The sequence below is a fragment of the Musa acuminata genome, chromosome BXJ2-6, assembly GCF_036884655.1.
Source record: "Musa acuminata AAA Group cultivar baxijiao chromosome BXJ2-6, Cavendish_Baxijiao_AAA, whole genome shotgun sequence".
Lineage (NCBI taxonomy): Eukaryota > Viridiplantae > Streptophyta > Magnoliopsida > Zingiberales > Musaceae > Musa > Musa acuminata.
This window is the reverse complement of record NC_088343.1, coordinates 14827346-14842147: the sequence shown is the minus strand read 5'-3', so window position 1 is coordinate 14842147 and position 14802 is coordinate 14827346. Positions and strand designations below refer to the sequence as shown.

The 14802-nt window shown below is 36.6% G+C and overlaps 1 protein-coding gene across 2 annotated transcripts; it reads left to right on the top strand.

Moving 5' to 3' along the window:
• Positions 1–7204: 7204 nt before the first annotated feature.
• Positions 7205–9465, top strand: LOC135615058 (MADS-box transcription factor 2-like). Of its 2 annotated transcripts, none has more exons than XM_065113063.1 (7): positions 7205–7626; positions 7715–7781; positions 7916–7977; positions 8067–8166; positions 8288–8317; positions 8421–8465; positions 9011–9465. In XM_065113063.1, exons 1-7 carry the CDS (start codon positions 7439–7441, stop codon positions 9152–9154), a joined length of 636 nt encoding a protein of 211 aa, XP_064969135.1. In that variant the 5' UTR covers positions 7205–7438; the 3' UTR covers positions 9155–9465. The 2 variants fall into 2 exon arrangements, with proteins under 2 accessions (XP_064969135.1, XP_064969136.1); XM_065113064.1 differs by having other exon boundaries at positions 7293–7626; positions 8238–8317; positions 9011–9150.
• The last annotated feature ends 5337 nt before the right edge of the window (positions 9466–14802 follow it).

Genomic DNA, 14802 nt, shown 5'->3' with positions numbered 1-14802 from the left:
AAAAATTTCGTAGAGATTTGGATAGAAAAAACACAGTAGCAAGATCAAACAGACGGTGCTATATGGTTGGAATTCTGCAATGTATCTTTCGTCGTAGAGATGAAAACTTTATGACGAAAAGTTTATGCAGCAATATAGGAATAATTTTTTTGGGATTTTCAAATAAGGATAACTAAATTGCAGCAGCAGTAAGGTAGAAAACCAAAACCTGTTGCAATTCATGGGGAGATCAAAGGATGATCCGTGGTGGTGGAGATGACGACGGAATTTGGCAACGATCTCTTAAGCAATTGTGGGAATTGCTTTGGGCGATTGTGGAGGGTTGATGGATGGCTATGGAAGGGTAGCGAGATGCCAAGAATGCTGCTCTGATACCAGGTGTTAGAACCCTTGCAGATTCTAAACTTGAGGTTGATCTCTTTAGGGGATCGGCCTCCTTGGAACTCTATAGGGGATCCTCCCTCCAAGTTGCTGCTCAAAGGCTACAAAAAGATTCATCTATTGCTTATCAAAAGAGGAGGAATACATGGCTATTTATAAGGTTTCTAAACCCTAACTCCTAATAGGATTTCTACTCAAGACTCCTACTTCTAACCAACTCCTAATAGGACTTCTACTCAAGACTCATATTTCTTTACAACTCCTAATTCATCTCTAAGAAATAACCTCCTAACTCTAGCCGGCCTCTTCACCTCTTTAATAGGGGTCGGCTTAGGTAGGTTTACATGAATGTCCCTCTCAATTAGGACTCTCCTAGCTAGAGTGTTAACACAAGCCAGCAGTCCAAATAGATATATGTTTAGGAGAATCGTCAAACAAGTATAGATGACACACGAGTTGAGTTTAAAATGAAACAAGTGTGATAACTAGCTATAAGTGAGCAGTTTATTCCAACTTAACTTCCAGAGAAATATTTTCACCCTAGGAGTCACCCTCAAGTGCCAAAGAGCCTTCCAACCAAGCCACTCTTCCTCTCCATTGCACTGCTAGAAGGACAAAGCATTGAAAACATCTTTGATCATTAGCACTCATTCGGGGTTCTCAGCCTAGATATGTCATCACTAGTGATAGCAAATAAGTAAATACCCTCAACATAATCCCTCAAAGCTAGGCCAAAGAGCAGTGAATTTCTATTCTCATTTCAATTCCTACTAGAGATAAGTTCGTCCATATAAGTATGGTCTGTGATTTGCTCTATATTCACAAAGGTAGGCCAAAAGCTTAAGGGGGTGTTACTAATCGATAGGTCCAACCAAATCAAAACTTTAGCGATATCACTTACTGAGATCCTAAATAATTTCCGATTATTTTTAGGAGATTATGGATATTTCTAATGGCCCAATAAGACCTATCACTCCTAAGGTAAATTCATGGGTGAGGAGATGCATACTTTCACTTATAAGTCATTCTCTTCGTTAAGAAGAAGCCTTCTTGTACAAATGTATCTCTTAATCAAAGAGATATTCCTAACTCCTAAGCCAACTTGCTCTTTATTTTGACGTATTATATCCGAGGAGATGAAGCCTTTTGAAAGATAACTTTTCTTTCTATAAGAAAGTCCCTAGTTAATTTAGTTTAAGAATTTTTTTAAGATATGACTGTTCAGTAACATATAAGTAGGAAGAGCATTTAGGATAATTTTAATTCGCATCAATCGATCAATCTGGGACAAGAAATTTTTATACCAACCCTGAATTCTTTCTAAAGCCTTATTAGCAATAAGCATTTGAAAACGTTCTATAAGTTTGCTAAATTCAATGTATGTGACCAGGTAGGTACTTGAAAGGCCACTCCCTTAATCTCAAGAGCATTGCTAAATAACCTCATGTGTGACTCTAGGGGGTTAATATTCAAAAAGTAAATATTTAACTTTGACAACATTAACTCATAGATTTGTCAATACCTCAAAAACTTTCAACACTCTTAAGACAGATTTGTAAGAGGAAGCATTAGCTCTAAAGTACAAAATGAGATCATTAGTAAAAAGAAAGTAATATATCTTAACACCTTTCAAATTAAATGGGATGATTTATTTCATTGAGATAGCTTACGAAATCAGACAAAATATGATCTACTGAATAAGGATAAACAAGTAGGGGGAGATCGAATCCCTTTGCCTGATACTCCTCTTACTCCTGAACAAGTGCGACCTTCTACCATTAATCAAGCATCCAAAGTGAAAAGAGAAAAGACAAGCCACCATCCACTCAATAAATCTATTGAAAAAAATCATCTTCCTTAGGATTTACTTAATAATCAAGACATTAAGCTTTTTTAATGTCCAACTTTAAAAAGACAAAGGGCTTTTCCATAAGAATAAATCATAATATGAACGAGCTCATTAATAATTATGATGTCATTAATATTCCTTTCATGAATGAAGGTAAATTACTTGTGATTGATTAATGAGTTAAGGAAACCTTTTAATCTATTAGTAAGGACCTTGGTAAGAATCTTATAAAGAATCTTATAAAGAGGGATTGGTATGAAGTCTTTAACCTTATAGACATTTGGATTCTTAGGTATAAACATAAGATAGGTTTGCTCTCAATTAGGGAAAACGGGGGCTGAGGTATGAAACAAGTTAATGGCTTTAAGAACTAAAATACCAACTTAATCTAGTAAACATAAAAGTCTACATTAAAGCCATTTGGATCGGGCTCTTACCCCTACCCATTTACTTAAAAGCTATAGTAGCATCTTTTAAGGAGAATATCTGACACAACTACTCATAAGTAGCCATGATAATAATTGAGAGACGCAAGTTAGCAAAATACTAAAAGAGATTGGTTGACATAGGATTGTTCTAAGGAGAAATGTAGTGATTCATAAAGGCTCCTAGAATGGCTTCGATTTTGAAAACTTTAATGCCTTAAGGGGACTTAATAACCATAATTTGGTTCCTTCATTGATAAGGCTTCCATAATATTGGGTTCTTCTCTTCTTGCAAGTGTCTCAAGTAAGATCACTAAATCTATATTACATATTCTAATGAAAATAGATAAGACGTCTTTATACTCTCTTTTAACAACTCTCTTATAGTTTCAAATGATGCGATTTATAGGGAATTACTCTCTACTAGCTCCCCTCCTATCCATCGACCTTGGACCTCTTAGAACACTCAATCTTCATAGCATTTATTCTCTTTTTCTTGTGCTTGATGGGGTTGAAGAGAAGGTAAGGTGCTCCCTATTGAAAATTCCTTCTCAAAGAAACAAGTGGGGCACTAGGTAGATTACGTATTTAGTATCATACCCCTCCTCTAGCATTGTCAAAAATCACTTTCTTAAATAATGTTAAAAGCTTCTCCATTAGCTACTCAAAGGATAGCGCTCCTCTTACCGACTTAATCGATTTGTTGATCATCTGTTCGTCCTCAACCGTTGGTTCTACAGAGAAAAAGAAGTCTAAGAGAATGGAAGGTGTATTAGATTTCTTCATCTTTATCTCCTTAAATATTAGCATTATAAATGAATTGAAAATCTCCAAGGGGGTATCGGATTTTCTCCCCAAATAAGCCTTCACAAGTTGAGTAGGCATATTCGTAAACCCAACAATATTCGATCGAGATAACCTAATCCTAGGGTCATTTTCAATATATCCTTACCAAGAGGATGTATTGTACTAGTATTAGAACAACTACTAGGTACCTTAAATATGACACGTAATCCTTACATGTCTCACAAAATGGATTACAAAAGGGGTTACCACAGTTTTACGAGAGCTCGACTCTATTTTAGATACAACACTCCATTGAGTCAACCTGGTTACTATCAGTCTCCCTTATAACTTGGTCTATATTAGAAGGACTGGCCTTAGAGCCTTAAGACTTATATTTGCTTGGTTGCACTAGCTTTCCCCTAGGTGTCACCCAAATCCAAGGCCCATAGATAAGGTTATATACCTCCTTGGAATTGTTCCAAAGCCTTAGTAGGGCCTTCTTAGTTTTGCTCCTAACCTCCATCCCCTTTCATGGGACACATTCATCGATGTGGTAACCTATTCTATCACAAGTAAAATAAATATATGGTTTCTTCTTAAAAGCTATAGATTGAAAAAATTAAAATTTATTAATCTTAACCCACATCCTTTGTGTGAGTGGTTTAGAAGTATATAGGATACACACTTGAGCAAACTTGACTCGGGTCTTAGATAAGATAATTTGGTTTACCTTCAAGGATTTTTCATTTTAAATACTGACATACTTAGGATTTTTGGAAGAAGGAGTTCAATAGAAAGACTTGAAAATTGAATCAATATAGGAACTATTTCATGTAGTGCCCGAATATTATACACATTGAATTACAACTAGTTTGTCAATAGAAATAAAATTAATATATATACGTTACACTCATTTAGTGATATAATTTATGATATCTATGCTTCATAAATATGATAAATATTTTGCTTATATTTTTTACTTTTAAATTTAAAGTGTATGCTTTTCAAAATATATTATTTATAATATTCTATAAAATTTTGATTAAGCATGTATAAACATTGCTATTAACTTTAAGCATATTTTATAATAAGAAGTCAAAGTCCTTTAGTAACAATAAGACAAAGTGTACTAGCGAACTTAAATATGAGATTAAGTTATAATATATATATATAATGATTAAAAGTGATGATTAAATTTTAATCGATCTTTAATGACTTGAATGAGTTTGACCATAATTAAAATAGAAAAGTTTGAGTTTTAAATATCATATATATGAAGGATAATAAATTACTTAGGCATGGATAAAGTAATAAAAAATTAAATAAAAATATAAATTAAAGAAAAATATTATGCTAAAAAAGTTGAGATATATAAAGAAGATTGAAGGATAAGCTTTGACCAAAAATATTATCTTTATAAATCAAATTAGACTTAATTGAAGTTGCTATAATCTTATAATTATATTAGTAAGAAAAATTTAAAATAAGATCTAATGAGATTGAACCCTAAACTTTATAATAATCTCGTAAGCATTTCTATCTTATTTTATATTCATCATCTTTATTAACTTGATAATTCATAACCTTTTCTCTCATTCTTTAGTTTTTCTTATGCATGCTAGGAAATCCCAGAAAGGCTAAGATAAGAAAAATCCAATTCTTTTCTTACTATAACTAGGTATTCAGTTTTAAAAATTATAGATTGATAGACTTCAAATTTATATTTAATTTTTAGATATATTTTATATAAATATCTTATAATTCTAAGGTTTTTAATATAATTTTAATCTGAGATCGATGCATATAGTTATGAGTTCCTCAATTTGAGGTAATTAGAATCTCTTCTTTTTTGAGAAATTATCTATTCTAGCTGAATTGATCCCCTTAAAGATATGATTAGACTCTATCATTTTGATGTCTTAAAAGATTCTTTTAGAGTTCTATAAAATTTATAATTGAGTAAATATTACTTTTGTGCACAAAGATATGTGGTTTGTAAATTTAAATAATACCAACCCAATTTTAGTATAATAGAATAAATATCATTCGTTGAATTAGGAGAATAGTTTAGCCTCTAAATAATTTTATTTTAAGCTAAAAATTAGTATGTATTTAGTTATATATGTATCTTAGTTTTTTTATAAAATTTTATGATAATTCAATATCATTAGATCAGTTAAAAAAGTGAAGTAAAATTTATTTACATGATTGTGCAATGGTTTAAGTAATGCTAACTAGTTCATTTATTTATATAATGAATTGTTAAAAATTTGATCATAAAATTTAGATGAATTGACTATAGTCTATTTTATTAATAATTTTATCATAATTTTTTATTATAAATTATTATAAATTAATAATTTAATATATATGATTTTTAATTAAGATATCTTATAATCGTATGCCCCTAATTTAATAGGTATACTACTCTCTAGCACACTAGATCACAAAGGAATATGATCTTTCACTGACATCATTATTTTTGAGTTAAATTAAATAAGTATACATTTAATTCACTATAAAATAGTGATCATATAAATTATCGTATTCATAATACATTTTAGAAAGCATATTTCCAATGATATAATTATCATAAACTTGGCATAAGCTAAATATGAATATAGATATCTTATAAACATAAAATATATGAATTATGTTAAAAACATCTTGTATGCAAGCATATATAATTAAGTGCATATATTTTATATAACGTGTGGTGTAGAAGTGTACAGATATATCACGACATGCAATACATGTATATGTTATGATGTACATATATATATATATATATTATAATATATATATATATATATATATTATAATAAACAGAGTGATAGTGTATGTATATATTATGATATGAGGTATAAAAGTTCATGAATTTACTATATTTTCTATATATATGCATATAAGAATTTTAAATTATTTTGACATATATTTTATCTTTTTTATTATATATATATTATATAAGATTATGTTGGCTAAAGAAGACAAGAGGTTTATAGTTAAACAACTTTTATTGATGATTTTAAAATATTATATATAATATAATATATACTCACCTAAATAAAATTATAAAAAAATTTATTACTATGATATCACATGTAAGACTAACAACAGCAGAGTGTCGAACAGAATCCTTCCAAACTTAAATCATTATGATATTTTGAATATAAATTAAAATAAAAATTCACACCGGAGGAATTTTCATTTATTGAAAGTGACGAAAAGTTTAACAGATTCCTAATTTTATAGCTATCGAAATGGTTTCCATCCTATTCGTATATGGATCGAAATCAAAATGTCTACTATTTTATAGGGAGAGCCATTTCGATAGCTATTAGGGAGAGCCAACTCTAGCAAGTCTAGTTAGTATCTCTTTCGATAGTTCGGTTGCTTGCACGAGAGGAGGATCATTCCATCTCCATTTAGTTGCCTATTTTGGATTGTCGTCAAATAGCATAATGTTGAATGAATCTCTCGGATAGCAACATATTACTGTCTCATGATTTGCTCTCATCATCATATCATTCATTCTATAACACCGTATGGGATGGTGATAAGAAACATTAATACTGAATAAATTTTCTCTGGTAAAAAATATATATATATTATTCATACGGTCTTTTTTTGTTGGTAAAAAAAAAAATATTTACACAAGATTTTATTTATTTATTTATTTTTGAAAAATAAATAAATAAAATAGATATTGAATTGATTTCCCGTCTTTTCGACCACACGCATGCTTCGCGAGACAACAAAAGGCAAAGCTGGAGAGCCGACGTCGGAAGCTCTATTTCCACCACCCCGCTTTGGTGATCGAAGGCGAGAGGGGGCTTAAAACCAGCGAGCTGTTTCGGTGCCTCCCCGAAAGTTTCCTTCGCCCCCAGCCCAGGATGGAAAGCCCTCCTCTTTATCTCCTCCCTTTGCTCCCTCTCATCGCTTTCCCATCTCCCTTATCTTCCTGTTGGACTGCTCTGAGCGACGGCGCTGGGTCGAGATGGGGCGAGGCAAGATAGAGATCAAGCGGATCGAGAACTCCACCAACCGGCAGGTGACCTTCTCCAAGCGCCGGAATGGCATCATCAAGAAGGCGAGGGAGATCAGCATCCTCTGCGACGCCCACGTCTCCGTCGTCATCTTCTCCGGCTCCGGGAAGATGTCCGACTACTGCACCCCCACCACCGCGTGAGCTCGCCTCCCCATACCCGTACCCATCTTTTTCTGTATTTTTCCCCCCTTATCTGATCGGTGGATTTTTGGGGTGTTTCGGAAGGTTGCCGAAGATCCTGGAGAGGTACCAACAGAACTCCGGGAGGAAGCTCTGGGATGCAGAGCATGAGGTAACTCGCTGCGGGAGAAATCTTGCCTTTTGTCGAGCTTCGGCCTAAAAAGACTCTTCTTTTAGGCCTTTTGTTTTGATGAAAACAAGCTACAAAAACGACAACTTTAACCTGTTCATGGGTGTCTACTGCAGAGTCTGAGTGCTGAAATCGATCGGATCAAGAAAGAGAATGACAACATGCAGATCGAGCTAAGGTTTGTAATGCCACTCTATGTTTCGTCTAATTCGTTCGCGTATTTTGTATTCGGTAAAATTTGTGGTAACATGGTGTGGGGATGATTAGGCATCTGAAGGGGGAGGATCTGAACTCACTTTACCCTAAGGAGCTGATCCCTATCGAAGAGGGCCTCCAGATTGGGCTCGCCAGCGTGAGGGATAAGCAAGTGAGTTTCCTTTTTCTTTTCTTCTGATTTGATTTGATTTGATTTGATTTGATTTTATCTGTGCAATTGAGGTGGTGTTGGTGTTGCTGGATCTTACCGATGTGTTCCTTACCTGTTGTAGATGGAGATCTGGAAGATGCACAAGAAGAATGTAAAGATCCAATAACCAACTCATGTCCTTTCCTTTTGATTTGTTCAAATTACTTGTTGCCTTTTGTTTCTCCCTCAAACCATATCTTCCATGCAATTCTCAGGAGAAGTTGCTCGAGGAGGAGAACGAGCAACTGACTTGTATGCTGGTAATGATACTTCCTATCGGACGATCTTCTCATTTCAGATACTTTCTGCAGGGCATGCTATATAGATGCACAGATTATATAGTTAATGTCATCTTGTCTAGGCAACACTTGTTGCATCTTTCATTACGACGCAGAACGAAAACAAAATCAAGAAAATACTCCTAGAAAAGATTATAGCAAACTGACCTAGGGAGGACGAGTGGAATCAACTCTTTATAGTGGTGAAGACTTTTACAATATTTGAAAATATTGTTTCTTGATGATTCTATAGGCTTAGAGAAGATCTTTATTTATACTAGTTTTAGGTCTTAAAAATTAGTTAACTAGCAATGTGAGATAAATTTAGGCTTTGAAAACTAATTAGTTAACAAGGGGACAACTTTAGGTTCTTTGAAAATAATCTTCTTGGTTAGTGTAGCTTGGATCATTTAACTCGTACTATTTTGTGGAATGTGTTGATATTTGGGCTTAGAATTACATACTTTTCAATGTTTTTTCCTGTGAAAGTAATGTTTATTGATGGCCCTCGGGTTTCATGAATTCAGCACCACCAGCAACGGGCAATGGAAGGAAATGTCATGGAACTGGAGGTTGGGTATCATCAAAGGGATAGCGAATTTGCCCCCCAGATGACTATGGCCTTCCGCGTGCAGCCGATTCAGCCTAACTTGCAGGAGAACAACAAATGATAACAAGAGCTTGTCATTTGTCAGTCTAATCTGGGTTGATGCTAAATTATCTGTAGGAGGATCATCTTTGCAACTTCTCATCTTCTTCCCCTGGTCATAAGTGTGTCGGAACTAGACAGATGAATTGTGCCAATGAATGCTTGCTCTTTACTAGATAAAGTTGTTTCTTCCCGTATGGTAATTCTGTTCATGCAAGTAGTCTTGCTGCCCATCTGCTGATCCCTGATGGTATCTATATGAAACTAGAATTGTAACTCCTGCTCTTAATCTCTATATGGTAATTCTGTTCATGCAAGTAGTCTTGCTGCCCATCTGCTGATCCCTGATGGTATCTATATGAAACTAGAATTGTAACTCCTGCTCTTAATCTCTGTATGGTAATTCTGTTCATGCAAGTAGTCTTGCTGCCCATCTGCTGATCCCTGATGGTATCTATATGACACTAGAATTGTAACTCCTGCTCTTAATCTCTATATGGTAATTCTGTTCATGCAAGTAGTCTTGCTGCCTATCTGCTGATCCCTGATGGTATCTATATGAAACTAGAATTGTAACTCCTGCTCTTAATCTCTATAGTTGGACATGCTCAGTTCTCTTTTTTGCCTTCTTATGAACCTCAACAGAGTTAAATGCCATCCACAACAGCTACAATCTTCTTCCAAGTGTAGAAGGGATTGAACTGTGTTAATCTTCACTTCATATTACTTTCTTAGAGTGACATGATCGAGCAAAACTTCTGAAGGTTTGATCTGAAATCGATGTTGCAAGGGTTTTCTGAGCTTGATTTGTTGGGTATCGTTTTGCTTGTTCTTTGGGTGCCTGTGGCGGTCTAAAGAACGATATCAGAGTAAGCAGACTATTGCTTGGGTGATGACCCGATCAACTCGAGTGCTTTCGATTCTTGTCGAGCATGAAAAGAAGAGAACTAAACGATTCGAACAAGCTTAGCTTCTCAAGTACACGGCATCGCCCTGCGGCAAGAAACGATAGCCGGTTCCCCTCCTCCTCGAAGGAAACACCACGAACAGGACGCTGAAGAGGAACCCGATCACCAGCGGCCCCGTGTTCGTCGCCTTCCTCGGCAAGTCGATGTGGTAGCATCGCATCACGTCGTCATGAAGCAGCGCTATCGTGAGGAACGCCACCAGCGACAGCGACAGCGACAGCGACGCGTGGAAGAGGTCCGACGAGGTGAGGCGGTACGTGCCGGGTTCCGGCGGGCCTTTGCGCCGCCCGTTGAACGCCCATATCCCCCTGAGCGTCCCCACGGCGTAGTAAAGCCGCCCCGACGCTGCCCGGTAGCTGTTGGTGAACGTGAAGGAGACGCAATAGGCGGCGCAGAGGGCGACGAGGAAGGTGTTCCAAATCCCTTTGGAGTGAAACTATGAGAATTGTAGTGGATTTGATTAACCTTTCTTCTCCAGTTTTAGTAGATGAAGATGTTCCAAAAACAATATCGACAGAGAAAGATGTTTCTTATAATCACTAAAGATTATTTTGTCATAGGTATTTGTTTATTTTTCAAAAAAATAAAAGATCAAATAATAAATCTAAATAATGTATGCACATGAAGAATTTACTTACATATTATGAGATTCTAAAAATAAAAAAATTATCAAATTCAAACTATTTAAGATTTTTTTTTTAAAATCATTAGTTAGAGAGAGTCATTCAATGGACAAATATGAGTGTAAGTGCCTCATGTACAATGAAATTGATAAGCAGATAAGATTTCCTCAAGGTAGTTGAGGAAATCTCTAAGCAGTTGAAAAAAATCTTTTATGTTGAATGTGTATAACCTCTGTGTGTATAAATAGTTATCAAGAGTTCAGTATCAAAATGAACTAGGTAATTACATCTTATATATTTCATAGTTTCTTTTACAATTTCTATCTTTCTATCTTCTTCGTTTAATTCCTATGTATCAAGCATTCTTCCTTGCGGATGTAGACAGCTTTGCCGAAGCCTTCTACTGCTCCTCTTTTCTGTTCAGTTGGAAAGGGCAATGCTACTGCTTACCTCTCCTCCGGTGTCACTGCTTCCTATTCCGGAGTCGGAGATTGCTCGGCCACCTCCTACCCTCACAAGAACCTCGCCTACACTACCGTGGTGGCCGTCGTCCTCGCAACTGCTCCTCGGCCAGCAACCTCTACTCCTCGTTCCCACATCTCACTAGAGCGAGAAGTGCTGTTGCTGCCATCCTTATCATCACTACCTTCCTACGGCAACAAGAACGATTGCAGTTTTTACAGCTTCCATCTGCAGTCGCTTCCCTCTGCCGCAGTAATTTCTCTGCAATTGTAACAGGTGCAGATTTTTTTTTTCTTTTCACCTAATCGCTGCAGATTTCTTGCTCATCACTGCAGCTTCCTCGCCCATCGCTGCAGCCTCCTCTGTAGTGCATCGCTCCTCTACAGTGCATCGCTGCATCGCTACAGCCTCCTCTACAGTGCATCGATCTGCTTTTCTCCTCCTCCCTCCCTCCTATATCTTTACATCTTCTGTAAAGATCACTTAAACCGCCACGAAATATCTGGGATGTTTTCATTTTCCTCTTCCGATATTCTTGTCCCTGTTTCTGTAGGGACTCTGAGCACTTCTCAAAGTCTTATCACTATCAATGCTGCAGCACTCATTCCCTTCAAATTATCTAAAGGCGATAACTACGCATCTTGACGGGCACAACTTTCTAATCTTCTATTTGGCTATGATCTCCTAGGTTACGTTGACGGCTCTCTCCAGTGTCCACCTGAAATGATTAATATCCCAAGTGAACCCAGTCCAGTGCCTAATCCAACTCACAAACTATGGTTATGTCATGATCGTTTCATCCTCCAAGCTATTCAAGCTTCCATTGCTAGATCTATTGCCCTATTGATATCCTCATGTACGACTGCTACAGAAGCATGGTAAGTTTCAAACAACTTTGGCAAGTCGCTCACGTACTCGCATGCTCAGACCTCTCTCCAATATGATGAAAACGAAACAAGAGGGAAGTACTATTGCTGATTATCTACAAAATATCAAAGTTATCATCGATGATTTAGCTTTGATCGGTCATTCTCTCAGTGATGAAGAAGTCTTAATCCATACCCTTAATGGCCTAGGAGGCGAGTATAAAGAACTGACAGTAGCACTTCGGGCACGATTTGGCTAAGTTGCCTCCTAGCCCTATGGGGCCCATACCAAACCCCCCTTATCCATATCAAAGTGGTAACTTTTATAATCCTCAACCGTCGTGTCCTGACTTCACAAGCCACCAACGAGTTGTTTGCCAACTATGTGATAAAGTCGGACACTCCGCGAAAGTTTGTCAGTCTCGCCCCAGACTCCCTGCTCCATCACAGTGGCCTCAGGCGAAATTCATGGCTACTCCAACTCCTACCCAACCTAATTGGATTATGGACTCGAGCGCCTCTCATCACATCATCTCTAATCTTCAAAACTTGTCCATTCACAACAACTATGACGAAAATGAAGATATCATCATCGGTGACGGTAAAAGAATTCCTATTACTCATTCTAGTTCCTCAACGCTTAGTTCACTTACCACAACTTTTACACTCGATGATGTTCTGTCTGCACCTAACATTAAAAGAAATCTTATTTCTGTTTCTCAATTCTGTAAACAAAATAATACCTCAATTTAATTCTTTCCTAACTTTTTTCTTGTCAAGGATTTGAGCACGAGGGCATCATTGGTCCAGGGCCAGAACAAAGACAACATTTATGAGTGGTCATCCGCTTCGTAAATTATCCTTCCTACTGCTCACTCTTTAGTCGCAGCTCCGGTTGTTGTATGGCATCGTCGTCTTGGTCATCCCTCTCCTTTTATCCAGTAAAAATTACTTTCTCATTATTCTCTTCCTACCTTGAAAATCAATAGCATTGTCGCTTGTCTTTGCAATAAAAGTCATAAACTGTCTTTTGGGACAACCTCCATTTCTTGCTCTAAACCATTTGAAATCATTTATACCGACATGTAGGGCCTTGCCCCAATTTCTTCTTTTGATAAGTTTCGATTTTATGTCATTTTTGTAGACTATTTTACTAAGTACACATGGTTATATCCTCTCCACCATAAGTCTGATGTTTCCACAGTATTTACCAACTTTCGAAAGTTGGTCGAGAATTTTTTTCAATCTTCTATTAAAACAGTTTACTCTGATGACAGAGGCGAATATCAAGCCCTCACATCCTGTCTCTTTGCTTGTGGTATACAACACCTCAAGTCACCCCCATATACTCCCCAATTAGTTGGCTCCGCTGAACGCAAACATCGGCATATCATTGAAACTGGTCTCTCCCTTCTACATCAAGCATCCATGCCACCACCTTTTTTGTCAGTAGCTTTTCAAACTGTAGTTTATCTCATTAATCGTATGCTCACTCCAATCTTACAATATCAGTCACCATTTGAAAAATTATTTCACAAGCTTCCAAACCTTCGTAAACTCAAAGTTTTTGGTTGTTTATGTTATCCATGGCTTCGTCCCTATGCGTCACATAAGCTAACACCACGATCTAAGCCTTACACTTTTATAGGCTACTCTCTTGAACATAATGTTTTTCGATGCTATGAACCCCAAATTAAAAAAGTCTTTATATCACGTCATGTTATTTTTGAGGAGTCTGTCTTTCCTTTTCAAAATAATCCTACCATGCAAGTTACTCCGATAAACATGCATCATTGGAATATCCCTCCGATCTCATCACACGAACCTCCAATGACATCATATAGTCCTTACCCTCAAGATCTGCATACTACTATTACTTTAATTCAACAGCTTCTCACTCCCTTTATTTCTCCACTCCCTTCTTCACAAGTTTCCCCTATTAATGAAGTAATACCCTCGGCAACATTGCCATTGGCTTTACCTTCTCCTAGACCTAGTGACATTGTTGTGCCGACGGTTGGCTCGGTCCATGATAGTGACTTGCCCTCGGCTATACCACTAACACAATCTACCACTTCTATCCCCCCTAGACATCCAATGACAACACGCTCCAAAAGTGGTATTTTTAAACCACGTCAAGTCCTTGACTTACATGCTATAACAAGTTCCTCCACTAAGGCCAGTGAACCCACTACAATCACTCAAGTTCAAAAATCTTCTCACTGGCGTAAAGCCATGTGTGACGAATATGATGCTCTCCTCCATAACTCTACATGGACCTTAGTACCCGTTCATCACACATAAAATATCATCGGGTGTAAATTGGTCTTTCGAATTAAGTGAAACCCAGACGGATCTATTGCTAGATATAAAGCACGTCTAGTCGCCAAAGGGTTTCATTAACGACCTGGTGTCGACTTCACAAAGACATTTAGTCATGTTGTTAAACCCACAACAATTCGTCTTATCCTGAGTTTGGCCATCTCAAAGGGCTGGCACATACGACAATTGGATGTTAACAATTCCTTTTTATAGGGGACAATTACTGAATATGTCTTTATGCAGCAACCTCCTGGTTTCGTTCATCCTCAATATCCGAGGCATGTCTGCAAACTTCAAAAAGCTATTTATGGACTTTGTTAAGCTCCAAGGGCTTGGTATAACGAGCTTGGCTCATTTTTTACCTCAATTGGCTTCATCAATTCCAAGTCTGATACCTCATTATTCATTTGCCACCACAATAAAAGCATA

Bases quoted from the DNA above. Each gene is read 5' to 3' on its own strand.
- LOC135615058 (XM_065113063.1), top strand. From the start codon at position 7,439: ATGGGGCGAGGCAAGATAGAGATCAAGCGGATCGAGAACTCCACCAAC. The intron at 7,627-7,714 runs GTGAGCTCGCCT...GTGTTTCGGAAG, and splicing joins TACTGCACCCCCACCACCGC to GTTGCCGAAGATCCTGGAGA. The intron at 7,782-7,915 runs GTAACTCGCTGC...TGTCTACTGCAG, and splicing joins TCTGGGATGCAGAGCATGAG to AGTCTGAGTGCTGAAATCGA.